We start from the raw sequence: 27,935 nt of genomic DNA on the forward strand, positions 1-27,935 counted from the left end.
GAGACAATTAGGCCCCATATCAATTACTGTTGTGGCTGAAATCAAAAGAAGAGTCCATCAGTAGATCCTCCCCTTGAAATGTCTGGGGCACTGAATAGTTGGGCAAATGCGTGGCAACCCAAACTTTGCATACCCATTAGAAAATCTTGGTTTTTTTGCCTTTGAGTTCCATGGTTTAAACCGGATTTGTATTGGCAGAGTTGGCCAATGCTGATTTTGGTGCACGTAAGGCTGACTTGGGCAAATTTTATTTTATCTAAGGAATAATAAAAAAAAGGCACATCTAAGGGTTTAATTTTCTATGTTTTGTCAAATCTAATGCACATCTAAGGGTTTAAGGCACATCTAATGCTGTTAACTGATGTTTTACCGTCTTGTATAACCAAAGAAAAAGCAAATGCCATTCAAAGACGAGGCAAACAATTGCAATGTAGAGTTACCGGCACGTAGCCGTATCGGTTCCTTCGATTCAGATTCATATCTGATTATCCTTCAGAGTTTGTCACGGAAAAATTTGCCGCCAAAACTGGACGGCACAAACCTCGATGATCCGATCCTGGTATCTCAACGTAAGGGTATCTTGGGGATTTCGTTCGTCCGCGCGACTTTGCGACTTCCTACCAATTCCAAAATGGTCTTCTTTTTTAACATCTCCGGACCTCAGACAAACCCTTCACTGGGTTCATTTCTTTGCAACCTGATCAATTTGCTTCATTTTTCTCCGTTAATGGAGGTCTCGGAGAATGGCAAAGGTTCGAGCCTTAGACATGCCTTTGGCAATGTTCTCTCCGTCTTCATCCTCCTCCTGATTGGAGTTCTCGCATTCTCGATCCGTCTTTTCTCCGTAAGATTTCTTCTGTTTTTCTTCCCAACTTTCTCCTAAGCATCACTGATTTTGTAGATCTGGAATTTGATTATTCAGAAATCTAAAATTCCTTTTCGACATTCTTCTCATGAATTGTCGTATCATTTAGCGCACTATCTGACTGCATTGCTTTGTTGATTGATGTACAGGTTATCAAGTACGAAAGTGTTATTCACGAGTTTGATCCCTACTTCAATTACAGAGTTACTCAGGTCTGCAGTTCGGTTTCTAATAATATGAGCTCTTAGTTAATCTTCTTTTTAAATATTTTTTTTTTGGCTTAACTACGATACGAATTGGTCCTAACATGTTATGAATATGACAAATTGCTTGAAAAATCTCCTTTGAATTATTATGTTTCTAATTTGACGTTGTCTGTCTATATGCTAAAATTCGGAGAGTGAATTTCAGAGACCTAAAATTCATTAACCAGCCCCAAGTAAACACTGATAGAATTCTCTCATGCAGTAACTCAAGACACAGAATAAATTGTTTCCAACCAAATCAACGCGTGCATAAGATCCGTTGAGTTAATATGGACTATTATGGAAGTAGCACCATTTGTAGCTTGTTTCATTATCTTCATCCAAGGCATGGTTTATGGATGTATGTCCACTTTTCGAGAGAAACATGTGATACATGCAGGTTTGTGAAACTCTATCTTCAAGGTTATATGGGCCAGGGATAAAAATCATTTAAATTTAGAATTTCTGAACTACTATTCGGAAATTGAAAAACTCAGGAGGAAGAGAAATTGATCAAAATTATGAAGATTGAAAATAATGTGCATAGTTAGGGAAGAGATGCAATAAACTGTGTAGAATCTATATTCAAAAGGGATGGAACTTTGCAGGATGTAAAAGAGTTCTAAAGCTATTGTGTGTGGTAGAATCCAATGTTTTCTTATTAAGTTAAACGAAGAACTGCTATGGTTTTAAACAGGCTCTCCCCCTCCCAACGACACACACACGCATATAGACTACAGAGTCTCCCCTGGAGCCAAAAAAGGCAAAGAAGAATAAAAATATGGTCGTCATTTGACGTATCTGTCAGTTGGAAAGTTAGTGCTTTTAAATTGACAAAATTGGCAAATTGTTGACCAGCACAGAGTGAATATGTCAAGAAGTTTTAGCCCAAGTTTCTCTTGAATATTTTCAAGCATCTGATGTGGTGTGAACTCAAGGAAATAACTGGTTTGGGTTTAATCAGAGAGTGACCTTAACTCTTTAGTGATAATCACTAGTAGTAAAGAGTCAGATTAAGAACTGAGGAATTTCACACAAACAGTTGGGTCTTGACTCCCTAGGGATAATCACTGAAGTACAACATTCAAGATTTAAAGAACTGAGGAATTTCAATGGAGCAATTGGGTCTTGTCAAACCAGAGGCATTGCAGGGAGATACTTCATTCAAGAGCTTTGAAGAAGCCTGGAAATCAATGGAGCAATTGGTAAGCTCAAACCAGAGGTTGCAGGGAGATTTTTTTTGAAGAGTTGGAAGAAGCCTGATAGTAGCAGCAACAATGGATAACAAAAAAGCAAAAAAGCAAAAAGCAAGGAATGGCTACACCATTTATAGCTATAGTAATTCTATTGAAGTCAAAGATCTCTTCATGACTCATTCTTAAACTTAGTTTATTTCCTTTTGATTACTAAATGAAATTTACATTCTGCTGAAGAATAGAGTTTCTGATTGGGTCATCCAAGTGCCTTTTTTTTTTTTTTTGGGCTTATTTATTTATTATTTATTTTATAGTTTATTTGTTCTGATAAACATAATGAGGATTAAGGCTTCAGTTTAGCAGTGGATTGTGCTTTTGTAGTTATTTAGATCATAGTTGTCGTATCTGGTCTAAGTTCTGGAAACTCTGAGATAATTGAGCTTTCTCTTACAGTTATTTTGGAGCATTCATCTGATTATGCACTTCTTTCTAAGATACTGTGCATGATTCAATTGGTCTATTGCTTTTATTCTATTTCTTGATCATATATTAGCTGAATTGCCATTTATTTATTTCAGTATCTTACAAAGAAGGGAATATATGAATTCTGGAATTGGTTTGATGATCGGACCTGGTAATTGCTATAAAAACTTCTATTATTCTAGCTTATATTTTGTTGTTAAAAGTACAAAATTTGTTGAAAGACATTTCTCATCTTATTTGTTACAAGGTATCCTCTGGGTCGTGTGATTGGTGGGACTGTTTATCCGGGATTGACTTTGACAGCAGGTTCCATATGGTGGTAAGTTTCTTTTTTATTTGTATGATTACTGTTCTTTAGGAGTGTAATGTTGGTGTTCACTTTGTCTCTGCTAACATTCTCTTTTAGTGCTGAGTTCTATTATGTCTTAAAATTTTGAATTATGATTTCTCAGTTGATCTTCAGCGCTCATAGTGTTATATTCTCCTTTTCTTTTTTACCTTATATTTGAGTGTCTGCTTTCTCATTGCAGGTTGCTGAATTCTCTGAACATTCCTCTGTCTGTGGAGACTGTCTGTGTGTTCACTGCTCCCATATTTTCAGCCAATGCTTCTTGGGCAGCATACCTTTTGACCAAGGTTTTGCCTTCTACTGGCATGATTCTTATTTTGGACTATGATCATTGACCACATTAATTATCAATATATTTATTCTTGTTACAGGAAGTTAAGGGTACTGGTGCAGGATTAACAGCCGCAGCTCTTCTGGCTATGGTAATCCTACATGTTAATTTCTGAATGGGGTTCTTGTTGATAATTCTTAGATGTTGCTGGGATTGATAAAATCTACAATTCTGCACACTCCCCTTCCCAAGTCTATTTGCTGAATGTAGAAGACTTTCTCCTTGGATTGTAGGTTGTGAAACCATATTACAGTAGATTACCATATTTAACATTTTGATTACTGCTATAGTGATTTTTGTTTTTTACATTTAGATTACTTTTTATATCAACTTTTGCACAATGGAAAAATACTCGTTGGTTGAAATGGAGCCACTAAGCTAGCCTAGCTGGTCTTCAATATCATTAAATGGCTGATATTTCCAGATTCTCTTTTTTTTTTTTTTTTTCCTTTTTGGTGGGGGGGGGGGGGGGGGGGGGGATATATAGGCCCTAAGGAGAAATGAACTCATGACCTCTTAATTGGAGGTGCATGTCCTTGCCAATTGGGTAATCCTTCATTTTTTATTTTTTTCCTGTTTGTTTTTGGTGAATGGTTTAAGATATCTTGGAAGATAAAGGAGATTATATGCATTAATAGATACAATGCTAGAATAGTCAAATCTAATGAGCAATCATCGGGGAAAAAAGAGGATTTCCCCTTGGAATTTGTTATTCTTATATATTCATCCTTCAAGAACTATGCTTTGCATTATCTTATTGCGTTGGGCATATTGTTTTCATTACTCAACTTTCTTCCTTTAAAAAAAAAATGGTAGCTAGGGATTCTTCCGATTCTGCATGCTTAAGGCCCAAAATTCACACTTCATGTTTTTTATGAGGCTGAGTTTGAAACTAATTAAAATAATTCTAAATTCCTCCTGTTGTAAAATTTGAGATTTTTCTTGTCGGTCGACTTCTAGGACCCCAGTTAGTGTTTCCATGTGTACGTTGAAGGTGTTGAATGTGGTGCATATACTGCTGAATCATCCATTCGGTCTCCAACATTTTTTCTTTCTGGGATTGATTCACTCTTGTTTACTTATGTTGTTCAGTCATCCTTTCCATCTAAAGCATCTTTCCTTGCTGGGATTGATCACTCCCGTTCAGCTTGTCATGTTCTGCCATGGGCACATGGCAGAACAAGAAGTATATGTCTTTCACTTTAGCTTTACTTGAGGTTGAGGGTTGAGCAGGAGAGTTGTTGGGTCCCCTATGAGATAAGATAGGGATTCTAAGTATGATATCATTCTCTAATTACATCCATTGTGATGGAATTATAAATCGGTAATTGGGTTGCTCAAGTTTTTTTTTGCTTCTCATTTTTAGAATGGAAAATAACATTCTCTCTGGCTTGAGATCAGTAGTCTTTCTTTTTTCCCTTTTCTAATTTTCAAACTAAATTTACTTTTTCTTTTTTCTTTTGTAAGTGTATTATTAAATCTTTATCTGCATCTATTTATCCTTTTTTTGGGTGGGTGGGTGGGGGGGGTAGGGAAATGCATGGTTCATTCTTTGTCTGTGCCGAAAGTTCGATTGGACTTCATACGAACTAACTATTCTTCATTATGTGTCCTTTGTAGGTGCCATCCTATATATCTCGATCTGTGGCTGGCAGCTATGACAATGAAGCTGTTGCTATATTCGCTTTGATCTTTACTTTCTATCTTTATGTGAAGGTTGGACTTTACTAGAAATTTAATGCTTTTTTTCTCTTTGTGTTCACCTTTTATTAGTAATAGACGGTTGACTCATGGAAATATGGAATGGTTGCAGTTGTAACTAGAAAATTTGCAATGATCTGTTTATATATGGCCTTTTTGAATCTGGATTTCTATTTGGCATGAGATTTCGTTATTCCTTTGTTGTAACTATGGCCTGATGGTAACTTTGAATTATTTGCAGACATTGAACACGGGTTCTCTCTTCTATGCAACTTTAAATGCTCTATCTTATTTCTACATGGTAAGTGTTGCATTATGAAGTTAATAGTGTTTTTCCCCCTTATGTATTTATGTTTCCTGGTGGATGGTTCAGGTTTGCTCGTGGGGTGGTTATACCTTTATTATCAATCTTATTCCAATGCATGTGCTTCTGTGCATTGTAACTGGCCGCTACTCTGCTAGGCTGTACATTGCCTATGCTCCTCTTGTAAGTATCTTTTGCATTCGAGAAATTTGGAATTATAATGACAAATAAATGGTGCATGTTTTTGGCAAGCAGTATATGATATGTACGGGGTGGGGAGGTTGAGGAGTCACAATATGACATGTATCTACGATTCTACATTGTATTTTGGATACAGATGAAGACATAGCTTTGATGTTGGTATAAATGACCCACTTCAATAAATCTAAGACTTACTAATGTGACAACTGGTCCCAACTAACTGGGGTCTAGTATTGTGGCAAGTGGTCTATTCTTGGAATTTTTTTAAAGCTTTTAATTGAAACTTTCTGTTCATCCTGTCATTGAAATATAATTTCGTCAACGCAGATTGTCCTAGGGACATTGTTGGCTGCATTGGTGCCTGTTGTTGGTTTTAATGCTGTCATGACATCAGAACATTTTGCATCATTTCTGGTGAGTTATTTGATGTTGATGAATGATTGGAGATTTTATGTGGTGCTCTCCCTTTTTTCTGCATTTTTTTTCCTATACAATTCGATACATGATCTTTGGTGCAAGATTTTCTTTTTGAAATGGTATCGATTTCAATAATGCTTGGAGTTCATGGGACATTCTAAAGCCACTGTTAGAGTATGAAGCCTTCCAAGTTTTACATTGAGACTTGGAGAAAAGAATGAGACTATTGATGTATGAATGGAAGATTATTCATGCAGGATCAGTTTGTCAATACGGAAGACCTCTTCCCATTTGGTCATGAGAGGGTCAACCATGTTACCTGCAGTTACTTATTCACTTAGCAAATTTGTCTGGGTTCAATGCTAGTTTCTTAGCAGCAAACATCCTCACATGGGCCTACGTGACCACATGCTTTTATGAGAATTCATATATGTCAGTGATTGAACACTGAATCCTTCCGAGCAAACCAAAAGTATTTTTCTGGTGTTGAAATCAGTGGGGGTAGTGCGAATTAATCTAAATGGTGACAAGTTCTAGACACATTTACAACAGATTGCTGAGCACGTAAACTGTCAGAAGTTTCTTTTTTTTTTTTTTTTTTTTGGGGGGGGGGGGATGATCATGGGTGCAGTAAGATGTTCATGTTGTCCTTCATTTTCTCAACCTGTCAAATTAGGGCCATTCTATGTATGGTTTTATTGTGTGCTAGTTAGGCTTATTCATGGATCACTTGCACTGACGCTTGGAAAAGTTTGTCTATGATGGCTCTCTTAGTGATCCTTATGCCTGGATCTAGGGAACCCTAGTACTTGATTGAAGTTCTGCTTTCATATCTACTTAAGGTGCATGTGTCCTGAAAATGACTTGGTGCAGTATTGGCTTCAAAGACAGTATAAATGAAAGCAGAAGATAACACTATGACCTGCAATGTATGAATGATGGCTGAGGTTTGACTTCTTATCTTGTCAGCCAAAAAGTAGAATTTCACCTTTCCTTGGGTGGAGCACAGCTCTAGGTGAAGGTTAAATCTGTATTTGGTTATATATGACATAATTTGTTCTATACTCCTGCATAATCTCTTTGTCTTCATATGTGCATGTTCTGGCATCTGGAGTAACACTTTAGATTCTTTACTTTATCAAAGGAATAGAAATCCCTTATACACCCCCCCCCCAAAACAAAAAAAAACAAAAAAAAAGATTACACAATAGGAATTGATTTTTGTTGTGTTCGATTTCTTTTTATCTTCCCTATTCTTCTCCCTTTATAAAATGTTTCTCACTGTTTTTTTTTTACCAATTGCAGGTATTCATTATTATTCATGTCACAGCATTTGTATATTACATTAAAGGACTTCTTTCACAAAAAATGTTTAAAGTGGCTGTTGCTCTTGTCTTGTCTGTGGGCATGTAAGGCTCGTTACCTTCTTTTTTTAAGAATCTGAATGATACCGGCAAAAAGTGCGCAAAGAAACGAACTTAACAAAATTCTTGGTGCATTTTCAGATCCAAGATATATTCTATCTTGAATTTGTTTAAAGTTCTTATGTACTATCCTCTATAGGAGAAGTTGGAGGACTGGTCAATCAAATGTTGTTGTCACTTTGTCTGATTTGGACCACAAACATTGCAGTACTAATATGCTATGTGTTGGTGTTATAAGTTGTAAGAACATCATGTTGAAGTAATGGTTTTTTTTCAGGGTTGTCTGTTGTGCAGTGGTAGCAGTGCTTGTAGCGCTGGTAGCATCGAGCCCAACAATGGGATGGAGTGGCCGTAGTTTGAGTCTCCTTGATCCGTGAGCATCTATTCTTGCATTTCATATCTCTATTGTTTCTTTTCACATTCTATTCGGGTGAAGATGTTTAAGTCAGAAGTATCATGCCTATCTAAAGTTGATGTTTCAAAGTTGAACATGGTTCGAAACCCACCAAAAAAAAAAACCAATTTTTTTTTGCTGAGAGGCTGTTTCGGTACCTTGACCTCAGGCTACAGTGTGGCCATCAACCATTGTGGCAAGGGCTGCCCCTAAAGTTCATTAGACAGCATACTGTGATTTTCTCTCTTTTCTCCGTCATCCCACTTTTTTCCAGCTATGTACCTACTTTTTTTTAGTTCTATATGTTCTGGGGATATGGTAACCTGGTTTCTTTCATTGGTTGAATGCTAATTGTGATCCTTATTTCTTATTTATTTTCTTGTTACCATTCATTCTATTTTAGATTGCTGACACTTTCTCTATGGAATTGGAACAGGACTTATGCAAGCAAGTACATACCCATAATTGCTAGTGTTAGCGAGCATCAACCACCTACCTGGCCATCATATTTTATGGACATTAATGTTTTGGCTTTCCTTGTTCCAGCTGGAATTATTGTAAGCATATCCCTGGTCATTGAGTCTTGCTGGGTGACTCAAAATGAGTTGTATATGCTTGTTTTGCTACTTTTTGTATTTTAATTGTTTCTTTATCTGTCCAGGCATGTTTTTTACCCCTTTCTGATGCCAGCTCCTTTGTGGTCCTTTATATTGTAACTTCAGTATATTTTTCCGGAGTCATGGTAAATAGATCTTTAAATTGCTAAGTTCATTTGGTTTCCTTATGACTCTCTGCTAGTGACACTGATATTTAACATCCATGGTTTACTTTCTGTATAATATGCCTCAGGTGCGGCTCATGCTTGTTCTGGCTCCTGCAGCATGTATATTGTCTGGAATCGCTCTTTCTGAAGCTTTTGATGTTTTGACACGATCAGTCAAGTTTCAATTGCCTCGAGTGTTAGGGAACTCCCAATCTGATGTATGAATTCTTTATATTTTACTCTCCAACCATTTAGCAGCTTATAATCAACTTAATGAAATAACAACAGTCATGGTGATGAACTTTAAGGTAGGGGATACCACATCTAGTACTGCTGTTAATCAAAGTGGACTGGTGAAGACTGAAATACAACAACCAACTGATAAAACTGAAGAGATTGTAAAGGAAAGACCCTCAAAGAAGAACAAGAAAAAGGAAAAGGAAAAGGAAAGGGAACATGAACATGTGATAAAAGCTTCTTTGAAGTCCCAATTGAAGAAGAAGCTTTTGGTTTTACCATTGGAGGCATCTGTTATTGCCATTATCCTACTTGTTTTATTGGGCGCATTTTATGTGGTATGCCAATCTCTTCTGTGACTTTGTCTTTTCGCAAATTTGATATATTTGCTTTGAGATATTTATAATTTGGTAGATAAATTAGTTAAATATGTATACATGGACACATACACACACAAAGCCCAACGGATTCTCGGTGGCTTCCAACGCTTTTGTTATTATGGTTTGAATTGGTTTTTGTTAGTTTAGATACCTTTACTCCTTATGTTTCATGGCCTTTGAGTACCAAAGAGGTTTCTTTCTACAGGTTCATTGTGTATGGGCAGCAGCAGAAGCTTATTCAGCCCCTTCTATTGTTCTGACATCACACTCACATGATGGTCTTCACGTGTTTGATGACTTTCGAGAGGCCTATGCATGGTTGAGCCATAATACTGAAGTTGATGATAAGGTGACTGTCTTATTCCCTAGGTCTTGTTTATCCTTCCATATCTGTTTATACTAACTGCTACATACCATATCTTTAAGATACTGATATGTTATGGAATTGATACAGTACCTGAAAAATATGATATTAGTATAGGCCAATGGGCACTTTTAGTTGACCACTTGTGGCTTAGGGTGATGTTAAATAACACATAGAACAGGTTTCATGCCTCCTAGAATGAGTTTCATGCTAGTCCCAGGACATTTTTCTTATTGTTACCTTGGCATTATTTCTGGTGCTACCTTTCAAACGCTATTTCTAGGGTGCTTAGAGAAGTTCATGACTTATGATGGTTCCAGTGTCATTTGAAAGGGTATTTATTGATTTAAGGAGTGTACAAGAAATGATTGAAAAAGGTATATTCTTTTGATTTTTATATGCTCTAAAATGTATGTGTTGCGCAGAAGCATTCCATTCTTATGGTTCATGCTGAAAACAGGTTGGGTTTTAATGGTTTCTCCAATAGTTAAAACTTTTTTTTGGCACTGAATGCATCGCATCAGATGACATATGAGACCCATTGGCTTCAATTATCTTCATGTTTAGCTGAAGGAAATGGGTGCTTAACAAGGATTTCTTGCAGGTTGCATCTTGGTGGGACTATGGTTACCAAACAACTGCAATGGCTAATCGTACAGTCATTGTTGATAACAATACATGGAACAACACACATATTGCAACTGTTGGTACAGCCATGTCTTCTCCAGAGAAGGCTGCCTGGGAGATTTTCTACTCCTTGGATGTAAAATATGTTCTTGTTGTCTTTGGAGGTTGGCTTCTTTGTTGATCTTTCTTATATTTTTTTGTTTCTTTACCTTCATGATTCATTGTCCTAAATATTAAATGACATTGGGTTAACTGAAAAACTTGATTGCTTCAAACAATTTTTATTATGCTCAGGTCTTGTCGGCTACCCCAGTGATGATATCAATAAATTTTTGTGGATGGTTCGTATAGGAGGTGGTGTGTTCCCCCACATAAAGGAACCCGATTATCTGGTAAGTTGGCAGTTCAAGCAAGCATTAGTTCCAGTTATTAATTTCCTCTTACAATCAGATTTTTGTGTTTACCATTTATGGTTGTAGTTTAATCTGTCATATTGATGGGATTGTCTTGAGGTTGTTCTCGTTGCATATTAAAGCTGCCTGTTTATTACTGCTTCTCGATGACAGATTTTTGGAATAATGGACATTGTCAGAGTGCTGCTCAATCTTTGAGAACTGTGAAAAAGATGTGATAATCAACAATCTAGGACCTAATTATTGTGTAGTGTGTTTGACAGAGCAGGAAAATTTCACATTAATTGAATAATAAACAAGTAAACATAAGAGGGGTAGGTGGCTTCTTTCTGCATATGATCCCATAGAGCCTCCTAATATCTCACTAAACTGTCAGAGAAGCTGGCTCTCATTTGATAGTATAATGATGCATACAGCTTAAAGGTGTGACTATGACTCTGTTCATTTTTCATTGCTAAGAAACTCATAAATGCACCAACAAATGACAAATAGGTGTACCTTCCCTTTATAAATGTCCCAAGTATTCATCATGATGTTTTTTGAAGTTGTTTTGATTGATGATGCTGGTTGATATCATTATTCTGACATCTCACAGAAAAAAAGAAAAATAGAAAAGAAAAACTTTGGCCTACTGTTAGCTTATCTGCAACTTCTCTGCGCCTTTTTTTGGTTAAGTAATATACACTTTTGCTGCTGTGTACTAGAGAGATGGTCAGTACCGGATTGATTCTCAGGCCACATCAACCATGTTAAATTGTCTGATGTACAAACTCTCATACTATAGGTTCGTTCTCATCCTAGACTTTGTTTTGCAATATTTCTTTGTGTTACAAGTTTCTCATTCTCTTTTTCTTGAATTATAGATTCGTGGAGACAGATGGCAAAGGCTTTGATAGAGTAAGGAGCACTGAAATTGGAAAGAAGTATTTCAAACTCAACTATTTTGAGGAGGTAACAATCCAAGAAATATGATTTCATTATGCATGATTATTTGGTAGTTACTAATGCTGATGCTCTAAATATGAATAATACTATGCTTTGCACTAGTTTTGCTGATTAATGCTGTTCCTGTCTCCCATATATTTATTCCATACTCTTGAAAGTTGCTTCATTACCAATTTGCAAAAATGGCATTTTGTATATGTTCTGAACCCATTTTCATATGTTCATCGTTCCTCTAAATGCTTCTTAATACCAAGCCATCCCTTCTCTCTTGTTGAGAAGGTCAGTCTTCCTCTATGCTAGCAACATATGACTCAAGCTGACAGTCTTCAGTCACAAGTGAGTTTCTAATTGAGTGCCTGAAATCATCTCTACAGCTGGGGCAAACCATTTGTTTGCATGTATTCTGTCATTTGACTTCTTTCTAAACTTTTTTAGGATTGAAGTATTGTAATGTGAATTAAGTGTACATTTTTCTGGTTTATTCTGAGAACTTCTGATCATTTCAGGTATTCACAACACACCATTGGATGGTGAGGATCTACAAATTAAAACCTCCAAAAAATAGGATCAAGGGAAAGACAAAGAAATCAAAATCGGTAATTGGAACTAAACTGTGTAACTGGAATGTGCATCGGTTAGCTCTAATATGCGGATCTCAATCCCCTCAAACTCCTCACCCATTCCAACTCCCGCCCACCCAAAAAAAAAAAAAAACCTCATACAAGCAGCGGTGGACCCCACCCTGGGCAGGTGCTGGGCTGTCACTTCACCCTTCTGGTGTGTGAGGTTTGGGGGAGTTGGGATGGACTGAGAGTTGGAGAGTATCCTCATCCCTAAAGTACTCTGTACTTGCTGGAGAATCAGAAAATCTCATATCCTCTTATTTTATTAATGGTGACAGAGTTCCAAAGGAAGCATGACAACTGACTTGAAAGGAAGCAAGAGAAGAAAGAGAAATCCTTGGCATTAGATTCTTTATCACACTAACGAATATCTCAGGTTAGTCTTTACTATTCCATAGATATCTAGCTTGCTCCAGCCTTTAGAGAGGGATTGGTGCAGGTATGGTAGCCTAGTTGCCTCCAATAGAAAATTTTCAGCCTCTAGTATCCCACCTCGATCATTTTCTTCTTTGACATTTATAGGTTTTATTCCGTGAGTGTTGGGATAATTTTTTGTCAGCCTTGGACCAGTTCCATAGAAGATAAATTATGCTGTTGATTCTTGACACAGTTTTGTTCACACTAGTGAAATGAGCAATCTCCAGAATAGTTAATTTCTTGAAGTAGCTAAAGTGAAACATTTGTGTATTTATCCGTATTTCCTATTATACGGTTGTTTTGCACCTTATCAATGTAAGAGTGGCTGTACTGTTTATTGGCATGATTGCTTGCATACACATATTGCACAAGGTTTCTTCTACTCGATTAGGTCTTGGTCCAAATGCAAATAGTGATGCAGAAGACCAATGGATGACTGATGTTTGTTTGCTCATTTTAAGCTCCTCCCTTGTTCTTTTGCGACCAAACAAAGCCTGTGCTAGCATACTTGTTAATTGTTTAGGTCACAGTCTTGCTATGTGCTATATTACAGACTTCAGTTTCATGGCACCAGGTTGATGTTTACATTTCAATTGGTCAAGGACGGTAGGCAATCATGTCACCCCAGCGTATAGGAATTAACCAGGGTCATGACTCTGGATTTGGATATGGTGCTTTCATGTACTAGAGACGTTATGACAGATGTTTTACCTACAAAAAAAAAAATTAAGACGTTTTGACAGACGTCACAGACGTATTCCTTCACCTGCGGAATAAAGACCGAAGTCGAACCTTTCCTCATTTAGCATTTGTGGGGTGTTCCCTTCCTCAGTACCCCCGGGGGTGGGGTGGGCTGTGGTAGTTGTAGATGGATCGGTCTTAATTAAAAGAGGATTTTTTTTTTTATTATTTTTTTTTTTTTTTTTCATTCTGAAGGATATATACATCTGTTTTTAGTTAATTACGTGCGACTTGAAATTAATTAGTCCTAGGATGGGGGGCCCACATCCCCAAGGGAAGAGGGGGGAGGTGTGGCGGGCAAGGTTTAAAGTATTGGTATCTAGTATCGTATTGGTTAGGTTATTTTAAGAGATGTGTTGTCCTGTATTAGTATTGTGTCGTTCTGACTAATGTATTTTAGTGTAATTCAATGAAGAGACGTATCAAGATGTATCGTATCGGTTGGGTCAAATATGGATGCGTATCATCTAATGTCGTTTGGTGTATGAGGTTCATCTAGACCAACTTGCGCGCACCTTGATTTTATCTTCAAGGGGAGTTTTGTTGTCCGCAAGGGTTGGACCCATGACCTTTCCACTGAGAAGTATGAATCTTACTGCTCTATTAACCCTGCATTGACAAATTGATAGTTCTATATTAGGAGATGATGATTATCTGTTGAGAAAAAAAATCTATATAGCATAACATTTTTTATACCAAAAAATGGGCTGAGATTTAAAGTTTGATTTTAAATTTGAAAAGCCTAAACTGGTCTTGTAGTTTTTTTTGCTTTCCTAACCAATTATTTAACGTATGTGCATTGTTGTGCACATATGTATTTCCTATCACATAGAGCATGGAATTCATGACATCTTCACTAATAAGTGCCATCCATAAATATAATTGCTTCACTGCTGTAGTTGCACCATGCAGTACACTTGTCTTGCCTTATTTTGGATAAATAAAATTTTCTTGGCAAGTTTAAAGTAAGGAGTTTGTCGAAATTTTGTCTCACACAAGTTTCATATTGACGGTAGATTGTACGGTGTTAAGCATTTATTAGTAAAGCCCGTCCATAACAGTTAACAGCAAACTGTTGATGGTAAATCCATTTACAGAAAGTTGCTATCATTGTGCAAGAATTGCATCCTCGGGATTATCAATTTGTAATGTAAGAATCATTTCACCCACTGACCCCAAAAGAAAACGGTCGCATTCGAATAACTACCCTTCAACTTCAACTTTCGTGGTGCCAACTGTCAATCTTATCGTGTTGGTACTTGGTTGCACTGAGCCACTGACCCACATGCGTGGTCACTTTCTTCGCAGAAAATTTGTGTACTCCATTTCAGTCGACGGGTCCATTTTTTTTGGTAGGAGAAAGAGGGGTTGCAGTAGCGGCGACCTAGCGCTTCCTGTTACGTAATGTTCAGACTTTTTATCGAGTGTAACCTATACAAATATTAGCCCTGTGTACTACCAGCGCAAGCACTGGCCCAGTCAGCGGAGCACCACCGGAGGCCTAGTATAGTTCACAAAAGTCGGTAACACTCATGCCTAGGCCAAAGAGCACACAACCGTCCAATGCAAGAAAGAAAGGAGTAGAGGGGATTCAAACCTGGGACATGAAGTTTATCAAATCACTTGAGAGTGAGTTTGGGACTACTAGACCACCACCCCCGGTGGTCGACGGGTCATTAATGCCGTACATGAATTGTTGAATCATGCATCATAGAGAAAACCTATAATAGCGGCAGTTGTAGAATGATTGAGACAAGATTGCTATAATTTTTTAAACCGGGAGGGATGGGTAGGAGAATCGTTTGTTTTTTTAACATCTTTCTAACCGTTTCACAAGATACATTAGAGACAATATCTGACTCAAAGACTTGGAGTTCCCCTTTCCAGAAAAATTGAAACTCATCTACCTACCAAGCCTTGTGTCAAGCAGAGAACAGATTTTCAATGGAACTCCCTAGATTTTCGTGGATTAGAAGGTATCAAAAAATTCTACTGTACTTCTCTCCACCTTAATGTCATTATCTAACCAATAAAGTTCTTCTTTTTAAAATAATGTCATTCAAAATTTGACTTTCAACCAGAAACTTAAAATTGGCTTGGTGCATCTGTCGTTAAATGTTATCAGGATTTCCGTTTATCAACACTCACATTCCGTTTGGCAAAATTGCCATGGAACTCTCAATTGAAAAAGGCACTCCACCGCCATCAGTATACATAAACAGAAGCTTCGCGTCCAGATTATATTTACAACCTCCTGATTCTCAGAACATTTAACATGACATCAATGTTTTACTTGAAGAAGCAGCATCACTATCTGTCTAAGGCATATGAAAACAGCTCTCAAAATCTCAGAAAATGAAGCAATAACAACCATATTCAGAAGGAAGAAAGGGGAAAGGATGGAATAGAAGTCTCTGATGATTACTGATAGAAGTCAGCAATTTAGAACCATATACCTAAATTCGTGCGAAAGAATGATTAAGAATACTAATCCAATTCTGAACTTCACATCAACCCACAATCCTCCATCTCCAACTGTCTCCTGCTATCTTCCAAATTAATCGATCACATGAAGTCAACTAACAGTATAATACCTTGGACTAGACAAACCAATAAATAATAAAGGCTCTCCTAAAATAAAACCCAACCATAAATATACTATACAAGAACAGTGTTTGCTTCAGATAATATCAACTCTGCTAACCAAAGCAAAACAGAAGAACCCCCCCCCCTCTTGGTAATATCATAATTACAGTTAGAACTTGAAACTCCATCAACTTGCTCTGTGGAAAATTTCAAAGAAGCAACTTTTCCATGACCATGCTGCAGCATAAACCACAGCTACAGTTTCTTCGGCAAATCGTAGGTCTTCTTAAGGAACTTCGTTGCTGCATCATCATTTCGGTAACACAAGACACGTAGGAGTGTGTTTGGTTCATCTCGACTCCATTGTCCTGAAGTTGGAGGTAGTGGCAGCTTGGACTTGGCAGAAGGGCCATAGGCATCCAAGGTCCTGCGCTTAAAATTGTCAATGAGGCTTTGTGTATTTGCACGGAAAAGGGAGAGAACTTCCTCAACAGTTCTTGAGAACTTATCTATCAAATCATTTGGCAATCCATCACCATTTGACCAGAACAGATCCCTTAGAAATTTGAAATCTTCGCCTACTATCTGAGAATCTTGCAGAGAGAAAGCCCGTGATGGACCCCCAGCAAGAAGAACCAACAAGAATCCATCAAATGAAGCTTTCATGACCTCAGTAATCACACGGGTACGGACTCTGTTATGAACTGTATCTGCTATGATTTCTAAGTTCTGCTCAAGTTCTATAAGCAGAGGTTCAATCCGTGAAGATGCCGGTTCCCCAACATATAAACCATCCCATAGAACATGACTTAAATCATGGAAGATGACCTTGTAAGCTATTGCCTCACAAAGTTGTTGGATTCCTTCCAGACAAGCAGATTCTGCCAGGTCAAACTGCTTTCCCAACCCTTTTGTAAAATCATCTGCTTGAGCAGATTCACAATTCCTCAAGCGGGTTATTATCCTCTTCTCAAAGGTATCCAATTCTGCCCGAATGTGCTGCAAAGTATTAATCCGGACACAAAGCTGTGGAACTCCAAAGGGGCTACCCCCATCCATTGTCCCAACCTGAGGTTTCCTCCGTTGACTGCCTTGCATCTTCTCTTTCTTTTTCCATATCTTTGATCCTCTTGTACATCTTGTTAGTGCTGGCATAGTGGGAACATAGGTGTTCCGTGTCCCTATTCATCAAAATAGAGGAAAATAATAGTTTAACATCACCAAGAGACGGAAGGTTTCTGCAGTTACACTTTCATCAGAGGAAAAAAAAAATTGGAAGTCCCACAGCAGGTGCACACACGTGATGTGTATACCCCGCATCCCACGGTCCAGAAAGTCAGTTAACCTTATGGAAGTGGTGTGTGCTTAGTGTGATTATAGCATATATATATATATATATATATATAGATGAAAACCCATGGAATAAAAAACTGGATCATATGGGTTGCACATACCACAGCCAGATTTTGCCCTAGTCACGTAGTGCTGAAGACATCTGTCAATCCCTGTCATCAACTCAGGAAGCAAAGCTGGATGCATGGGAATCGGCAACTGAAAATATGCATCCAACGTCTCATCCATTGTTCGTAGGACTTCAACAACAGACGGAGCTATCTTTTCTTTGTTCACCCTTGGATTCCATTCCTACAAAACATGGTTGACAGTGTAGCATAAGGAAATGTTGTGCAGTAGTGGAAGACCGTGCACTGGATATGCTTTACTAAGTAGTTTTCCTTTTCTCCCTGATGGTGGGGGAAGAAGGAAAGAAAAATACATTGATTAATAAGAGACAGCATAACTCACATGCAAGAGAAAAAGCTCACAGCCATCCAAAAACCAGTACAAGGATACAGGATTAGCAGTCCCAACAAACCCATCAACCTACAACTAGCTCATTTAAGAAGGGAAATATAAAAAACAGATCCACCTATACCACACAACGGATTATTAACATCCCTAATCCACCAATACCATACAACGGATTATTAACATCCCTAAACTCAGGAACAATGGGAGCCTAAGTAAACCAACCTCACACCCTAATTGTAAACTTCTCCACTGATCATTTTTTTCTCATGAAAATAAGTCTGTTTCTTCCCTTCCAAATACAGCAGCAAAGGGCAAAATGAATCATTCTCCATGTTGTTACCACCCTCGCTTGCAGCAGGCATCCCTGGCAACCTATCATCCTTGGGAGAAGAGGTTAGGAGAAAATAAGCACATAGTCATTACGTGGAACACCCCTCTACAGACTTGCAAACATGCAAGCAACAAAAAGAGAGTATTCGTCCTCCTCTGCCTCACCACATAGCTTGTATCTGGTCCCAATTGATCAGCCTGAATCAGGTTGCCCAAAGTAAAGGTTTTTTCCGAAACTGCAGTCCATATGAAGAAACAAATTCAATGTGGTATTCACCTATTCCATATCACATTGTATGGAAACCTTGGCCTCCTTGATACAACCTGAAAAAGGACTTTCGAAAATTGTGCTGTGTCCCTCCTGGGCTCCCCAATCCATCTCTTCCTCTTATTTTGCACTCTCCAGCACTAGCATCAACACCATCACTATCTTGACCTCCCAATCAGTTAGTTCCAAAACATGGAGATCAAACTCTGCTTCCTTCCACCCTATCCAATTATCCCCGTTGCCAATGCATCTAAAACATACTAGATCACAAAATCTACATCTAAATGAGTTCTCTATATAACCTAAATACAAATACATCAGAGTGATAGATATCTAACCGAGGACAAGTAAGTTTCCAAACGACAAAAAGTGCATCTACCTCTGACGATTTAGTTTTTCCAAAATAACCTAATTACAAATATACAAAGTAAAGAAGGAATTATCTTCTAGTACCTGATGCAGTGACAATATTATTACTGCACCAGCTCACCAACACGACCTGAACTAAAAACCTAGGCCAAGGGGATCCAGCCCAAATCGGGATTTTGGTCTAACAAGGGTTGGTAAAAGATAGCTTTGTAATCTTTTATTTTATAATGTTCATTCTGGGTTACATATATTCAGGATTTGACTAAGCTGTCAGTTTCCTAGCTTGAAAGAGTAGTTTAGTAGTTTTCTATTGCAAAATTTGAAATAGGAGTTTTTTATCATCTATTTACACATTACCACTGAACGAAGATGAGAAAATGAATTGAATGAAGTGCAACTAGAGTGCAATTACAACAACCATAGTTCGAGGACTCACAAAATCTCGCAGAGATATCCTTTTTTTGAGACCTTGAGACAAGATCTCATGCAAGTCAAGACGATACCAAAAAATAAAATATCTCAGCCAAAATCTTGGATGTTGCAAGATCTCAGTTCAACCCAGTCTTTATAAATACCCCATCTCGATCGAGACAAGTTGAGATATCTTGATCTCGACCTGTACCTATCTAGACAATCCTCCTTTTGTTGGTTTTAGTGTTTTGGCCAAATTTTTTGCTAGAGAGTTGGTCAGATCTCTATCTAGGCTGCATAAACAAGCCGTTTAACTCATCTACTGACTTTGAAGCCAATCTTGAAGTAAGATGAGTGCTCTTCCCAAACTTCAATTTTTTCAAAAACTTGTTCTACATGGATGAAGGTAGTATTGGTGTTGGTGGAACAGAGGTTGAAAGAAGCTGCTTAGTCATTGAATTTTCACTCTTATACTCTCATGGTGTAACTTATAAGCACATCAATGTTGTAATTTGAAATTGTGAACAACTGAACATGTTTGATATACTATTTGACTTTAAACCTTTATGTTTTCATTCATATCAAGTAATGATTTTGTATTTTATGTTTTATAAATCTACATGTTAACTAGTTAACTATATCAGTTTCAAAGTTAGGGTCAAGTTGAAAATCATATATACACTTGTTTTCTCACAAATTTAAGGCCACCACTATGTTTAGAAGGCCTAAATAAGCTAAAAACCAAATTCCAGCCCAACCTGGGCCTTAATACCCACCAAGATGGGCCTCGAGTATGGTTGAGTTGACCAGGATTTTTACCAGATCTTGTCTGAGATCCAGTTTTATAAGGGACTGAGATCCCTGTTGAGATTGAGATCTCAAACCATGACAAAAACTTAAAGCCAAGGATGCCCTACAATATCCTCAGCCTTCCCACCCACCTTCCCAGAAAAAAAAAGAAAAAACCCAGCCAATCTCTTCCCTATTTTTCTTCCTTCATTTCTTCTTTGTTGCTTCCCCTTTGTTCTTCCTATTTGCCTCTTCCTTTTCTGTTCTGATGAAACCACAGCCTCTCACAGATTCAGATCAATCCCTTCCACTTCTTCCCTTCTAAAGCTGTGATTCTATGCTTGGTTGCCTATCCATAAGGAATCCAAATCCTGGAGTTACCCACTCAGTTGAGAGAATCAAATCAGTTAGCAAGCTGTTCCAGATTCTTCGGCCAGATTTGGTTTCAGTAAACTCTTTTTGATCTTCGGTTCCTGAATCATTCAATCATTAGTTTATGCAGAAATCTCACATACATCAGACCTTTACTGAGTGAGATCTCTCACCTGCAAGCCAGCAACCCTTTGCTGGATTTCTGGTTTTATAAAAGGAGAAAGATAAATTCTTCTATACACGTTGAGGGTCCTATAAATTCTTCTATAAACATTTAGGGTCCTACTATTATTATTATTATTATTTGGATGAATGAAAAAAATTCATTAACCAAACCCTGAAGGCAGAGAAAAACTGTACAAGGAAGGGGGGAGGGTACAACCTACAAGTCAGCAAAAGGAAAGAGCCAAGTCCCCATGAGACAACAATAATCCCGTTCCTTGGGATTTCCAGAACAAGGAGATGACGGAGAGACTGGATCCTAGCAGTGACATCGAATTAGATGGCTCTCCAAATCAAGTCAATGGATCTAGATTTGGGGTCCCTCCTCTCATGTCAGATGCTCCCACCAAATATGAGAGATCAAGGCATGGAGCACTTATTAATCCAAAAGTGCTAAACTATCCTTCTCTTTAAACTCATCTGCTTATTAATTTACAGAATTATCGGGTTTTTGGAATTTAATTCCTGATTTGCCCCTGATCCTGTTAATTTACCAAAAGAAACACCAAAACTTCAATTTATTTACAGAATTGCCACTTTTAATAATTGGATTCTATTGCTATGGGTTTTAAAACCTGCTGTTGCACAAGCCTAAATGGTTTCTAGAATATCAGTAGGCAAGAAAATGGTACTCAGTTCTGCATAGGTGAAAATATGAAATTATAAAATATAAATTCTAGCACCACAATGAAGCAAAATAGAAAAAGACCAGATATTGCAAACCTCTTGCTGCAGATTTCTGTCAACCCATTCTTTCATTCTGTCCACTCTTGTTTTAACCCATGCCTTAACAAGATTAGCAATTGCAGTTTCAGCCTCATAAGGCGGCATCTCACGGATTATTGCCTTGCCGCCATCTTCACTGTCCACAGAATCTTCAACAGCAATCTGCACAAGATCCTTCTCCAACTTGTCTGCAGCTCTTAACACTTGTACAACATCAGGTGTGAGCTCCGAGATACCCAAAATAAACTGCTTCAGCTCATTGCCATAGCAAGCATGAAGAGTGGCAACAGCAACACCTGCTGCAAGAGGATGCCATCTCTTCAGTACAGGACTGAAAACCTCCTTTCTCATTAGTTGCCAACTCACCAATATCCTTTGCAAGAAGACAAAGGACAGGAAGAGGATTGGGCAGCTTTCTTGATGATCTCCTGCTTGAGTCAGCCTTCTCCATTTTCTGTCAGTACAGAACCAATCTTCATGTCATAAAACAGAAACAAAAACTGATTTGATCCAAATTATGGTGATGCATGAAGAGGGAAAGAAAAGTCATATTCTAGGAAATATGGAAATTACATTTTGTGCCTATAATAACCAGCCAATGAATAAGCTTTCTATCAAAACCAGAATAATAATCTTTTGGCATGTGCCCTTTCAGATATAGACATGGACCTTGGTGTAATAAAATGCCTTGCACAGCATATTATTTAGTTCTTCTCATTCGATAGGTCACCAAATAAAACAACTAGATCCAAGTAGATCTACACCATAGAGTAGGTTTTTAGGTAATGGGCTTCATGCCCATCATAGGAGGCCTGTTACGAGGGGAAATAATGTATGAGGGACTTGCCTGAGCAAAAGCCGTGCGGAGCGATGATCTGATGTAAGTATCAACCCTGCTACGAGCCACATCAGTTTCTTCTTTCCTTTTTTTGCGGTACTCGTGAGAGATATCTTCCACTAGTATCTTGGCTGATGTTACCCCTAGTGAAACAATACTCTCCATTGACTCAATATTTGTGTGGCTGAATGTGTCATGGTAAGCAAGAAGTCTTTTTTCTGCCCACCCTAGAATTGAGCTCAATGTCGAACTCAAGACCTTTGAGTATGTTGGATCTTTTGTCGACTTTGCATCTTGAGCAACTTCGGCTAACTGATTATTGGCAGCAAACAGTAGGTCATTTTCTACTTGACCAGTTGTGATGTAACGGTGGAACAAAACCCAAGAAAAGCAAAGGTTATGGAGCATCTGGTTCATCCCAAGCACCACCCATGTCTTCTTCATGAGCTCTATAACATCGTCAAGCTCCTCAATAACAGATGTTTCTTCATTGGCATCAAAACAAGCTTCCAAAAGCATTTGGTAGAGTCTAATGTTAAAAGGAAACCCATCTGCCCAATGGCATGTCTCTGAAGCAGAACCATCAAATGATCTGAAAGCAAGAGACATTACAGTGCTTCGAAGGACTTGCATCGACTCATTGTTCTTCCCCGTTTCTATGGGCTTCTCAGAGGCACCATGAATAATATGCCGAAGCCGTTGGGGCGCTGTATCTGACTTGTCTAGTGGCAGATGTGGATGCAGGAGTAGTCCAGCCTCAAGAACCTTCACATGTCTCATCTGCCAAGCTTCATATTCTTGCTGATTGGTAAAATCTGAAGACTTGAACTGTTGCAATAGCTCTAACGGCAATACAATGGACTCAATGCGTCTGCCAAGCTGTTAAAAACCAAAGCAAGAGCTGGTCAACCACTATACCCAATGTTCTGAACTAAATAAAACCTCTGTCTTCCTTGCAGAAAAGACACTGGGGTAAAATTCAGAAAACACAACAACATTTAGCAAATACTGTCAGAACACGCATATGAACTACCTAGTAAAATCACAAACCAAATTGCCAAAGAATCACTAGCTACTTGCACATAAGCTTTTAAGGGGTTTCCACTTTATTGGAATCGCTAGAACAGGGGCAAATTACTCCAAGGAACATCCACTTACAGTAAATCCAACTTATAAATGAACCCAGACTGCACAGCCTGCAGTCTCTCCGGCATAAGCTGGACCTTTCCACACTAAAGCACTTCTAACATCAACATTAGACTGACTTGTGTTGATAACAGAGATGTGCCAAAGGCCAAAAATAAATATTTTGACAAGTGGACAAAATCACACACCATCCCTGGATCCAACAACAAGAAATTCAACTGAAATCTACAGACCTCCCTCCAAGCGATTAACCCATTTAATAATGACACAAGTTGTCATAGACGGGCAGTTGCAATAGTTGCAATACTTGCTTGGTCAACTTCAACCAAAGTGACTTCACTCATTTGGGAAAAATACATCAACATTTTAATAAGCAAGCCAACTCTGGTAAGTGCTCATGACCGGAAACACTACAAGCAATTCTTATAGCAGATGTTTTTGGGAATTCTTGTAGTAATTGTCTATTGAATTTCCCACCTGACACTTAATAATGTAGAAGGGTATGCAATGCCATATGCACATGGAGAAGCTGGTAGTCATGCTATTCATGGCTCTGCAGCAAAGAAGAAACAGCCAACACCTCATTACCAATCCCAACGTCTTCACTTCAACTGTATCACTAGCTCTTAATCGCCAATGCACTAAAAGTGTGAGTAGCAGCATAGCACAAAAAGAGGAGATTAGAGAAAGAGTCACATTGGTTAAGTATCCTTGCGGTCCAAAATAGGAGTAAATAAAATAATTGTCTCGAAAGGAAAGTGAATAATCTTTCTCTTTCCGGAATAGGCTGGGACATAACCTGCACTCATTACTGCACTGCAGAAGTATGAGACCAAACAGAGAGAGAATTTATATAGAATTGCAAATGTGAACCACCTTTCAGAATCCTTAAGACAACAAATAGTTTATCATGGACACTGTGGTCCAAGCTTGTACATGGTAACCAAACACAGGTGGCAAACAATATAAACCAAAAACAAAGAAAGCACGCGCGCACAAACGCAAACCCTAGGGCCAATCATTCATGATTACATGCACATTTAAAAAACGCAGAATACAGAAAATCGCAAGGCCATCTATAGGATGTCAGCTCCAAACTCTCTTTTCTTGCTCCCAAACCATCACTCCTGTTATGCACTGTTAGCCTCCCCCCCCCCCCCCCAAAAAAAACCTTTTTTTTTTTTCTCCCCTTGTATCTTTCCCTTTTGGGCTGATCATTATATACTTTCTATTCACCGAGGGGAAAAAGAATGCAAGTATGTTCCTACAGAAAATAAGAAAAATTCACCGACGGATGGTACTGCAGATATCACAAAATGACAGAATCAACTACAATACCCAGAAACTCGCACCTTGATGCAAAGACAAACACAAAAATTTTCTTCAATGAGAAAAGAAACCCATTAGAGAAAAAGGAGAATGGAGGTGGATATCTGAGAGAAAAGACATCAACGACATCAACAACATCTACGCGATACCCAAGGGATGGTCTTTATAAGTGAAAATTTACAACCAAGCCCGACAATGAAAGAAAAATTGGAACTTTGAGAAGGTAACACTAGCAAATCAAGTAAATCTGACCTGGCCTGCAGCAATTCTCAGCAAGCCCCTCCTAATCCTCGAATCAGCCTGTTCTGAAACCCTCATCTGAACCCTCATAAGCTCCCCAACAGTGACCGGCTTTTTCGACCTGGACGAACTACTATCCTTCGCCGGACTTTTCTTGGACGATCTGAGACCTAAGGCTTTCTTAACCTTACTGGCAGCAGTCGAAGTAACTGACCTTTGCAATGAAGGCGAAGTAGAAGAAGGCGAAGCAGAAGAAGCATAAGATAGCAGCGACGGCGATGATGACCTCTCATTCCTCTCCGATTGTGGAATGAAAGTCAATGGCTTTCCACCGGAGGATCGACATGCACCGACGAAGATTTCGTAAGCGGTCTCCCGCAGCTCCGAATCAGATAAATTCCCACGAAATTCCCCAAATGGAGATGGCAGATCCATAGCAGGCAATCTATCAGTACTTCCCATCTCTCTCCAAGACTTCAGTCCCTGGAGAGATGAGATAACAGTGGTTTAGATATATGTCTATATCTATATAACAGGCGAAAGTAGACACCAACCCCTCTACCCCTCTCTCTCTCTCTCTCTCTCAATCTGCTTTTTTGCCTTTTTGCCTTTTTGGGTTCTCTAATGGAGAAGAGACAAGTTGGGTTTTATTCTTCCTTAATTTCCAAGGGATTCTTCATACGTTGAGAGGGAGAGAAAGTAGAGAACTCTGGCAAATGTAAAGAGAAAGGGTCGAGAACGGATGATGCGTATAAAGAAAGGGAATTTCTATAGATCTTTTCTGAACATATGACCCTGAATGAGTATAAGATTAACATTTTTTGTACCCAAAAAAAAAAATTTGAGAATTACATTATTGAGTGACAGCCAGCAACCAGTAAGAGAGAGTCTTATTTTCGGTGGTATCCTCTATTTTTCACTGGTTTTTTTTTTTTTTTCAAAAATGAGATTTCAATAATGGTAGCCTCATCTCTTTCCTCACTGGATACCTTTTTCAGCCTCTCTGGTTTTGTTTTCCAGCATTTCTCTCCCTGTTTAATTAATAGTTTGGTGGGAAAAGTTAGAAGATTTGATTAAAGTGATCAAAGTTTCTATTGTGGACCAGTTCACTCTTCTACCAAATTGAGGGATTTAAGTTAAAATAATAATTTAAGAGGGTTATGCACAAAATAGCTCATTATAGGACCAAGAGTGGTATAATTACAATAGTGGAAGGATCAAAGTCAAGCAAAACTTTAAAAAAAAAAAAATAGATTGCTTCGTAAAACAGCTAGTAAATTCATGGAATGATTTTACTTTTCCTTTCTTTGTTTATAAACTTTCTTTCTTAATGTGAAAAGATGACATTTTCAAAACCAACATGTAATACTTAATGTTTAATATGATATCATTGAATTTTGTAGACAAAGACAACACACTAAACGATTTTGACAGTAGACTGGTTCAACTCATGGGCTGTTGCCAACTATAAATGATAAATAAATATGAAACTTTAGACCTTGAAATGAAACCAAAATATGATTTGATAGAAAGTTTTCTGGATAGAAAAATCCTTTTCATGATCTAGTGTATCCAACCATACAATAACATTCTGTTTGTTTGTTGGGTTAACCAAAAAACATTGTGTTTGTTGGAATATCTCTTCTTCTTATACACACAGCGAATTATTGAAATTGAACTAAGACTAACTCATGCCACCTAAAGATTCATGCTTGGCTGACATTGAATTGTTTGCTTGATCAGTTGATCTAAAGGGATTTCCTGTAAAACTCCTGTAGGTGTTGGAGGATTAATCTGAAGTGTTTCTCTCATTACTTATCAACTGAGATTCTGATTATCACAGTTGTCTCACTTCATTTATCTATGACAACTCAAGACCTCTTAAAAATCCTAGTAAAGACCAAGAATTGGGTAGTTGCTGTGGCAAATTCAAGTTCAGATGCCACATCACATTATCAGATCCCTTCAGGAATTAACACTAATTTTTTTTTTATGAAGTATTAACACTACCTACCCCCAACTGTGAATTGAATTTTTTTTCTCTGAGACGATTTCTCCTAATAGAAAAAGTGCCAAAGACAGCTTTTGTGTCAATTTGTCAAATGGGTGTAGTTCTCTTTTTCTATTTTGTAGTAACTAGAGGGCGAAAGCTCACTTGTTTTGAGCTCCAATTCATGACAAATTTAGGGCCTAGGATTTCCTCTTTCAATTTTTAGAAGAAAAAAAAACCAAAATATTTTTCCCAGGTCCAACTTATTATCACATGATCAAAGAGCTAGAATTTCATTTTTCTACACTCAGATTAGTGAGTGGAAGATGTAAATTAATATTATATGAATTACAATTCAAATATTTGAATTTGAATTACAACTTGTCTACAATCAAACTTTACAACTTGTTGATACTTTAATTATAATTCAAAATCTTATTGATCAGTTCGTTGGAGATAAAATCAATCGAGGATAGAGCGTAGATTTGAATTTGAATTTGAACTCAGAAACTTATCCTTTACACAGATAAACCAAAAAGGGTTAATGGGTTGTTGAAGGAAAAATATCCTAACATTTCTTTCCTAATAATATGTGAGAATTTATTTTGGCACTGTTTTCTCAATTAATGTATGGAAATTTTGGAAACCCTGTGGCCACAAATTTATGTCATAGAAGAGCTAGAGATTATCCGAAAAAGTTTGGATCTTGCATTTTTGTTCTTTTTTTTTTGGAATGAGGTTCATCCGGGCCACTTTGCGCACACCACGACTACATCCTCAATGCGCATTTTTATATAATTAATATAGGCGGCGCTTCGCCCCTGGCCCCAATGAGATTCAAACTCTGACTGGATCTTGCACATTTAATGCACATGATCATCAAGTGAAATTTTAGCCGTAAGATTGGTTGAGATTTCCATCTAGACCATTGAATTTCGACGATTGACATTAATTCGATCGAAATTCCGATCTAACCGTCCAAAGTGCATGGCTTGATGTTATTGTGCAACTGTGCAGGACCCAAGCAAGGTCGGAGTTCATCAGTTATTTCATATTCGATCCAGTAAGGTTATTGCTCTTACCTGGGAAA

General features: G+C 37.9%; 2 protein-coding genes across 3 annotated transcripts; one reads left to right on the forward strand and one right to left on the reverse strand.

Annotated features, from left to right (window-relative positions):
* The first annotated feature begins 610 nt into the window (after nucleotides 1–610).
* Nucleotides 611–13,336, forward strand: LOC149020988 (dolichyl-diphosphooligosaccharide--protein glycosyltransferase subunit STT3A-like). 2 transcript variants are annotated; one of them, XM_089149245.1, is made up of 24 exons: nucleotides 611–844; nucleotides 1,015–1,077; nucleotides 2,885–2,940; nucleotides 3,037–3,108; nucleotides 3,320–3,425; nucleotides 3,510–3,560; nucleotides 5,090–5,185; nucleotides 5,412–5,471; nucleotides 5,544–5,657; nucleotides 6,003–6,089; nucleotides 7,398–7,501; nucleotides 7,794–7,889; nucleotides 8,347–8,467; nucleotides 8,572–8,652; nucleotides 8,760–8,891; nucleotides 8,982–9,248; nucleotides 9,496–9,639; nucleotides 10,259–10,445; nucleotides 10,576–10,673; nucleotides 11,399–11,478; nucleotides 11,558–11,645; nucleotides 12,146–12,235; nucleotides 12,541–12,638; nucleotides 12,785–13,336. In XM_089149245.1, exons 1-23 carry the CDS (start codon nucleotides 632–634, stop codon nucleotides 12,607–12,609), a joined length of 2,475 nt encoding a protein of 824 aa, XP_089005371.1. In that variant the 5' UTR covers nucleotides 611–631; the 3' UTR covers nucleotides 12,610–12,638; nucleotides 12,785–13,336. The 2 variants fall into 2 exon arrangements, with proteins under 2 accessions (XP_089005371.1, XP_089005370.1); XM_089149244.1 differs by having other exon boundaries at nucleotides 612–844; nucleotides 12,541–13,335.
* Nucleotides 13,337–15,543: 2,207 nt separating this feature from the next.
* Nucleotides 15,544–25,628, reverse strand: LOC149020989 (protein unc-13 homolog). The gene is given in 6 exon segments (XM_089149246.1): nucleotides 15,544–17,187; nucleotides 17,461–17,650; nucleotides 21,300–21,647; nucleotides 21,649–21,756; nucleotides 22,150–23,019; nucleotides 24,868–25,628. Coding segments are annotated over 6 exon segments (2,892 nt in total). The 5' UTR covers nucleotides 25,318–25,628; the 3' UTR covers nucleotides 15,544–16,261.
* Between the last annotated feature and the right edge of the window lie 2,307 nt (nucleotides 25,629–27,935).

Source organism: Hakea prostrata, chromosome 3 (genome assembly GCF_041222555.1).
Source record: "Hakea prostrata isolate BN-2017 chromosome 3, UWA_Hpros_2, whole genome shotgun sequence".
Taxonomy (NCBI): Eukaryota; Viridiplantae; Streptophyta; class Magnoliopsida; order Proteales; family Proteaceae; genus Hakea; species Hakea prostrata.

Excerpts from the sequence above, each read along its gene's own strand:
- LOC149020988 (XM_089149245.1), top strand. The coding sequence starts at position 632 with ATGGTCTTCTTTTTTAACATCTCCGGACCTCAGACAAACCCTTCACTG. Across the intron at positions 5,186-5,411 it reads CTTTCTATCTTTATGTGAAG|ACATTGAACACGGGTTCTCT; the intron begins GTTGGACTTTAC and ends AATTATTTGCAG. Across the intron at positions 9,640-10,258 it reads ATACTGAAGTTGATGATAAG|GTTGCATCTTGGTGGGACTA; the intron begins GTGACTGTCTTA and ends GATTTCTTGCAG.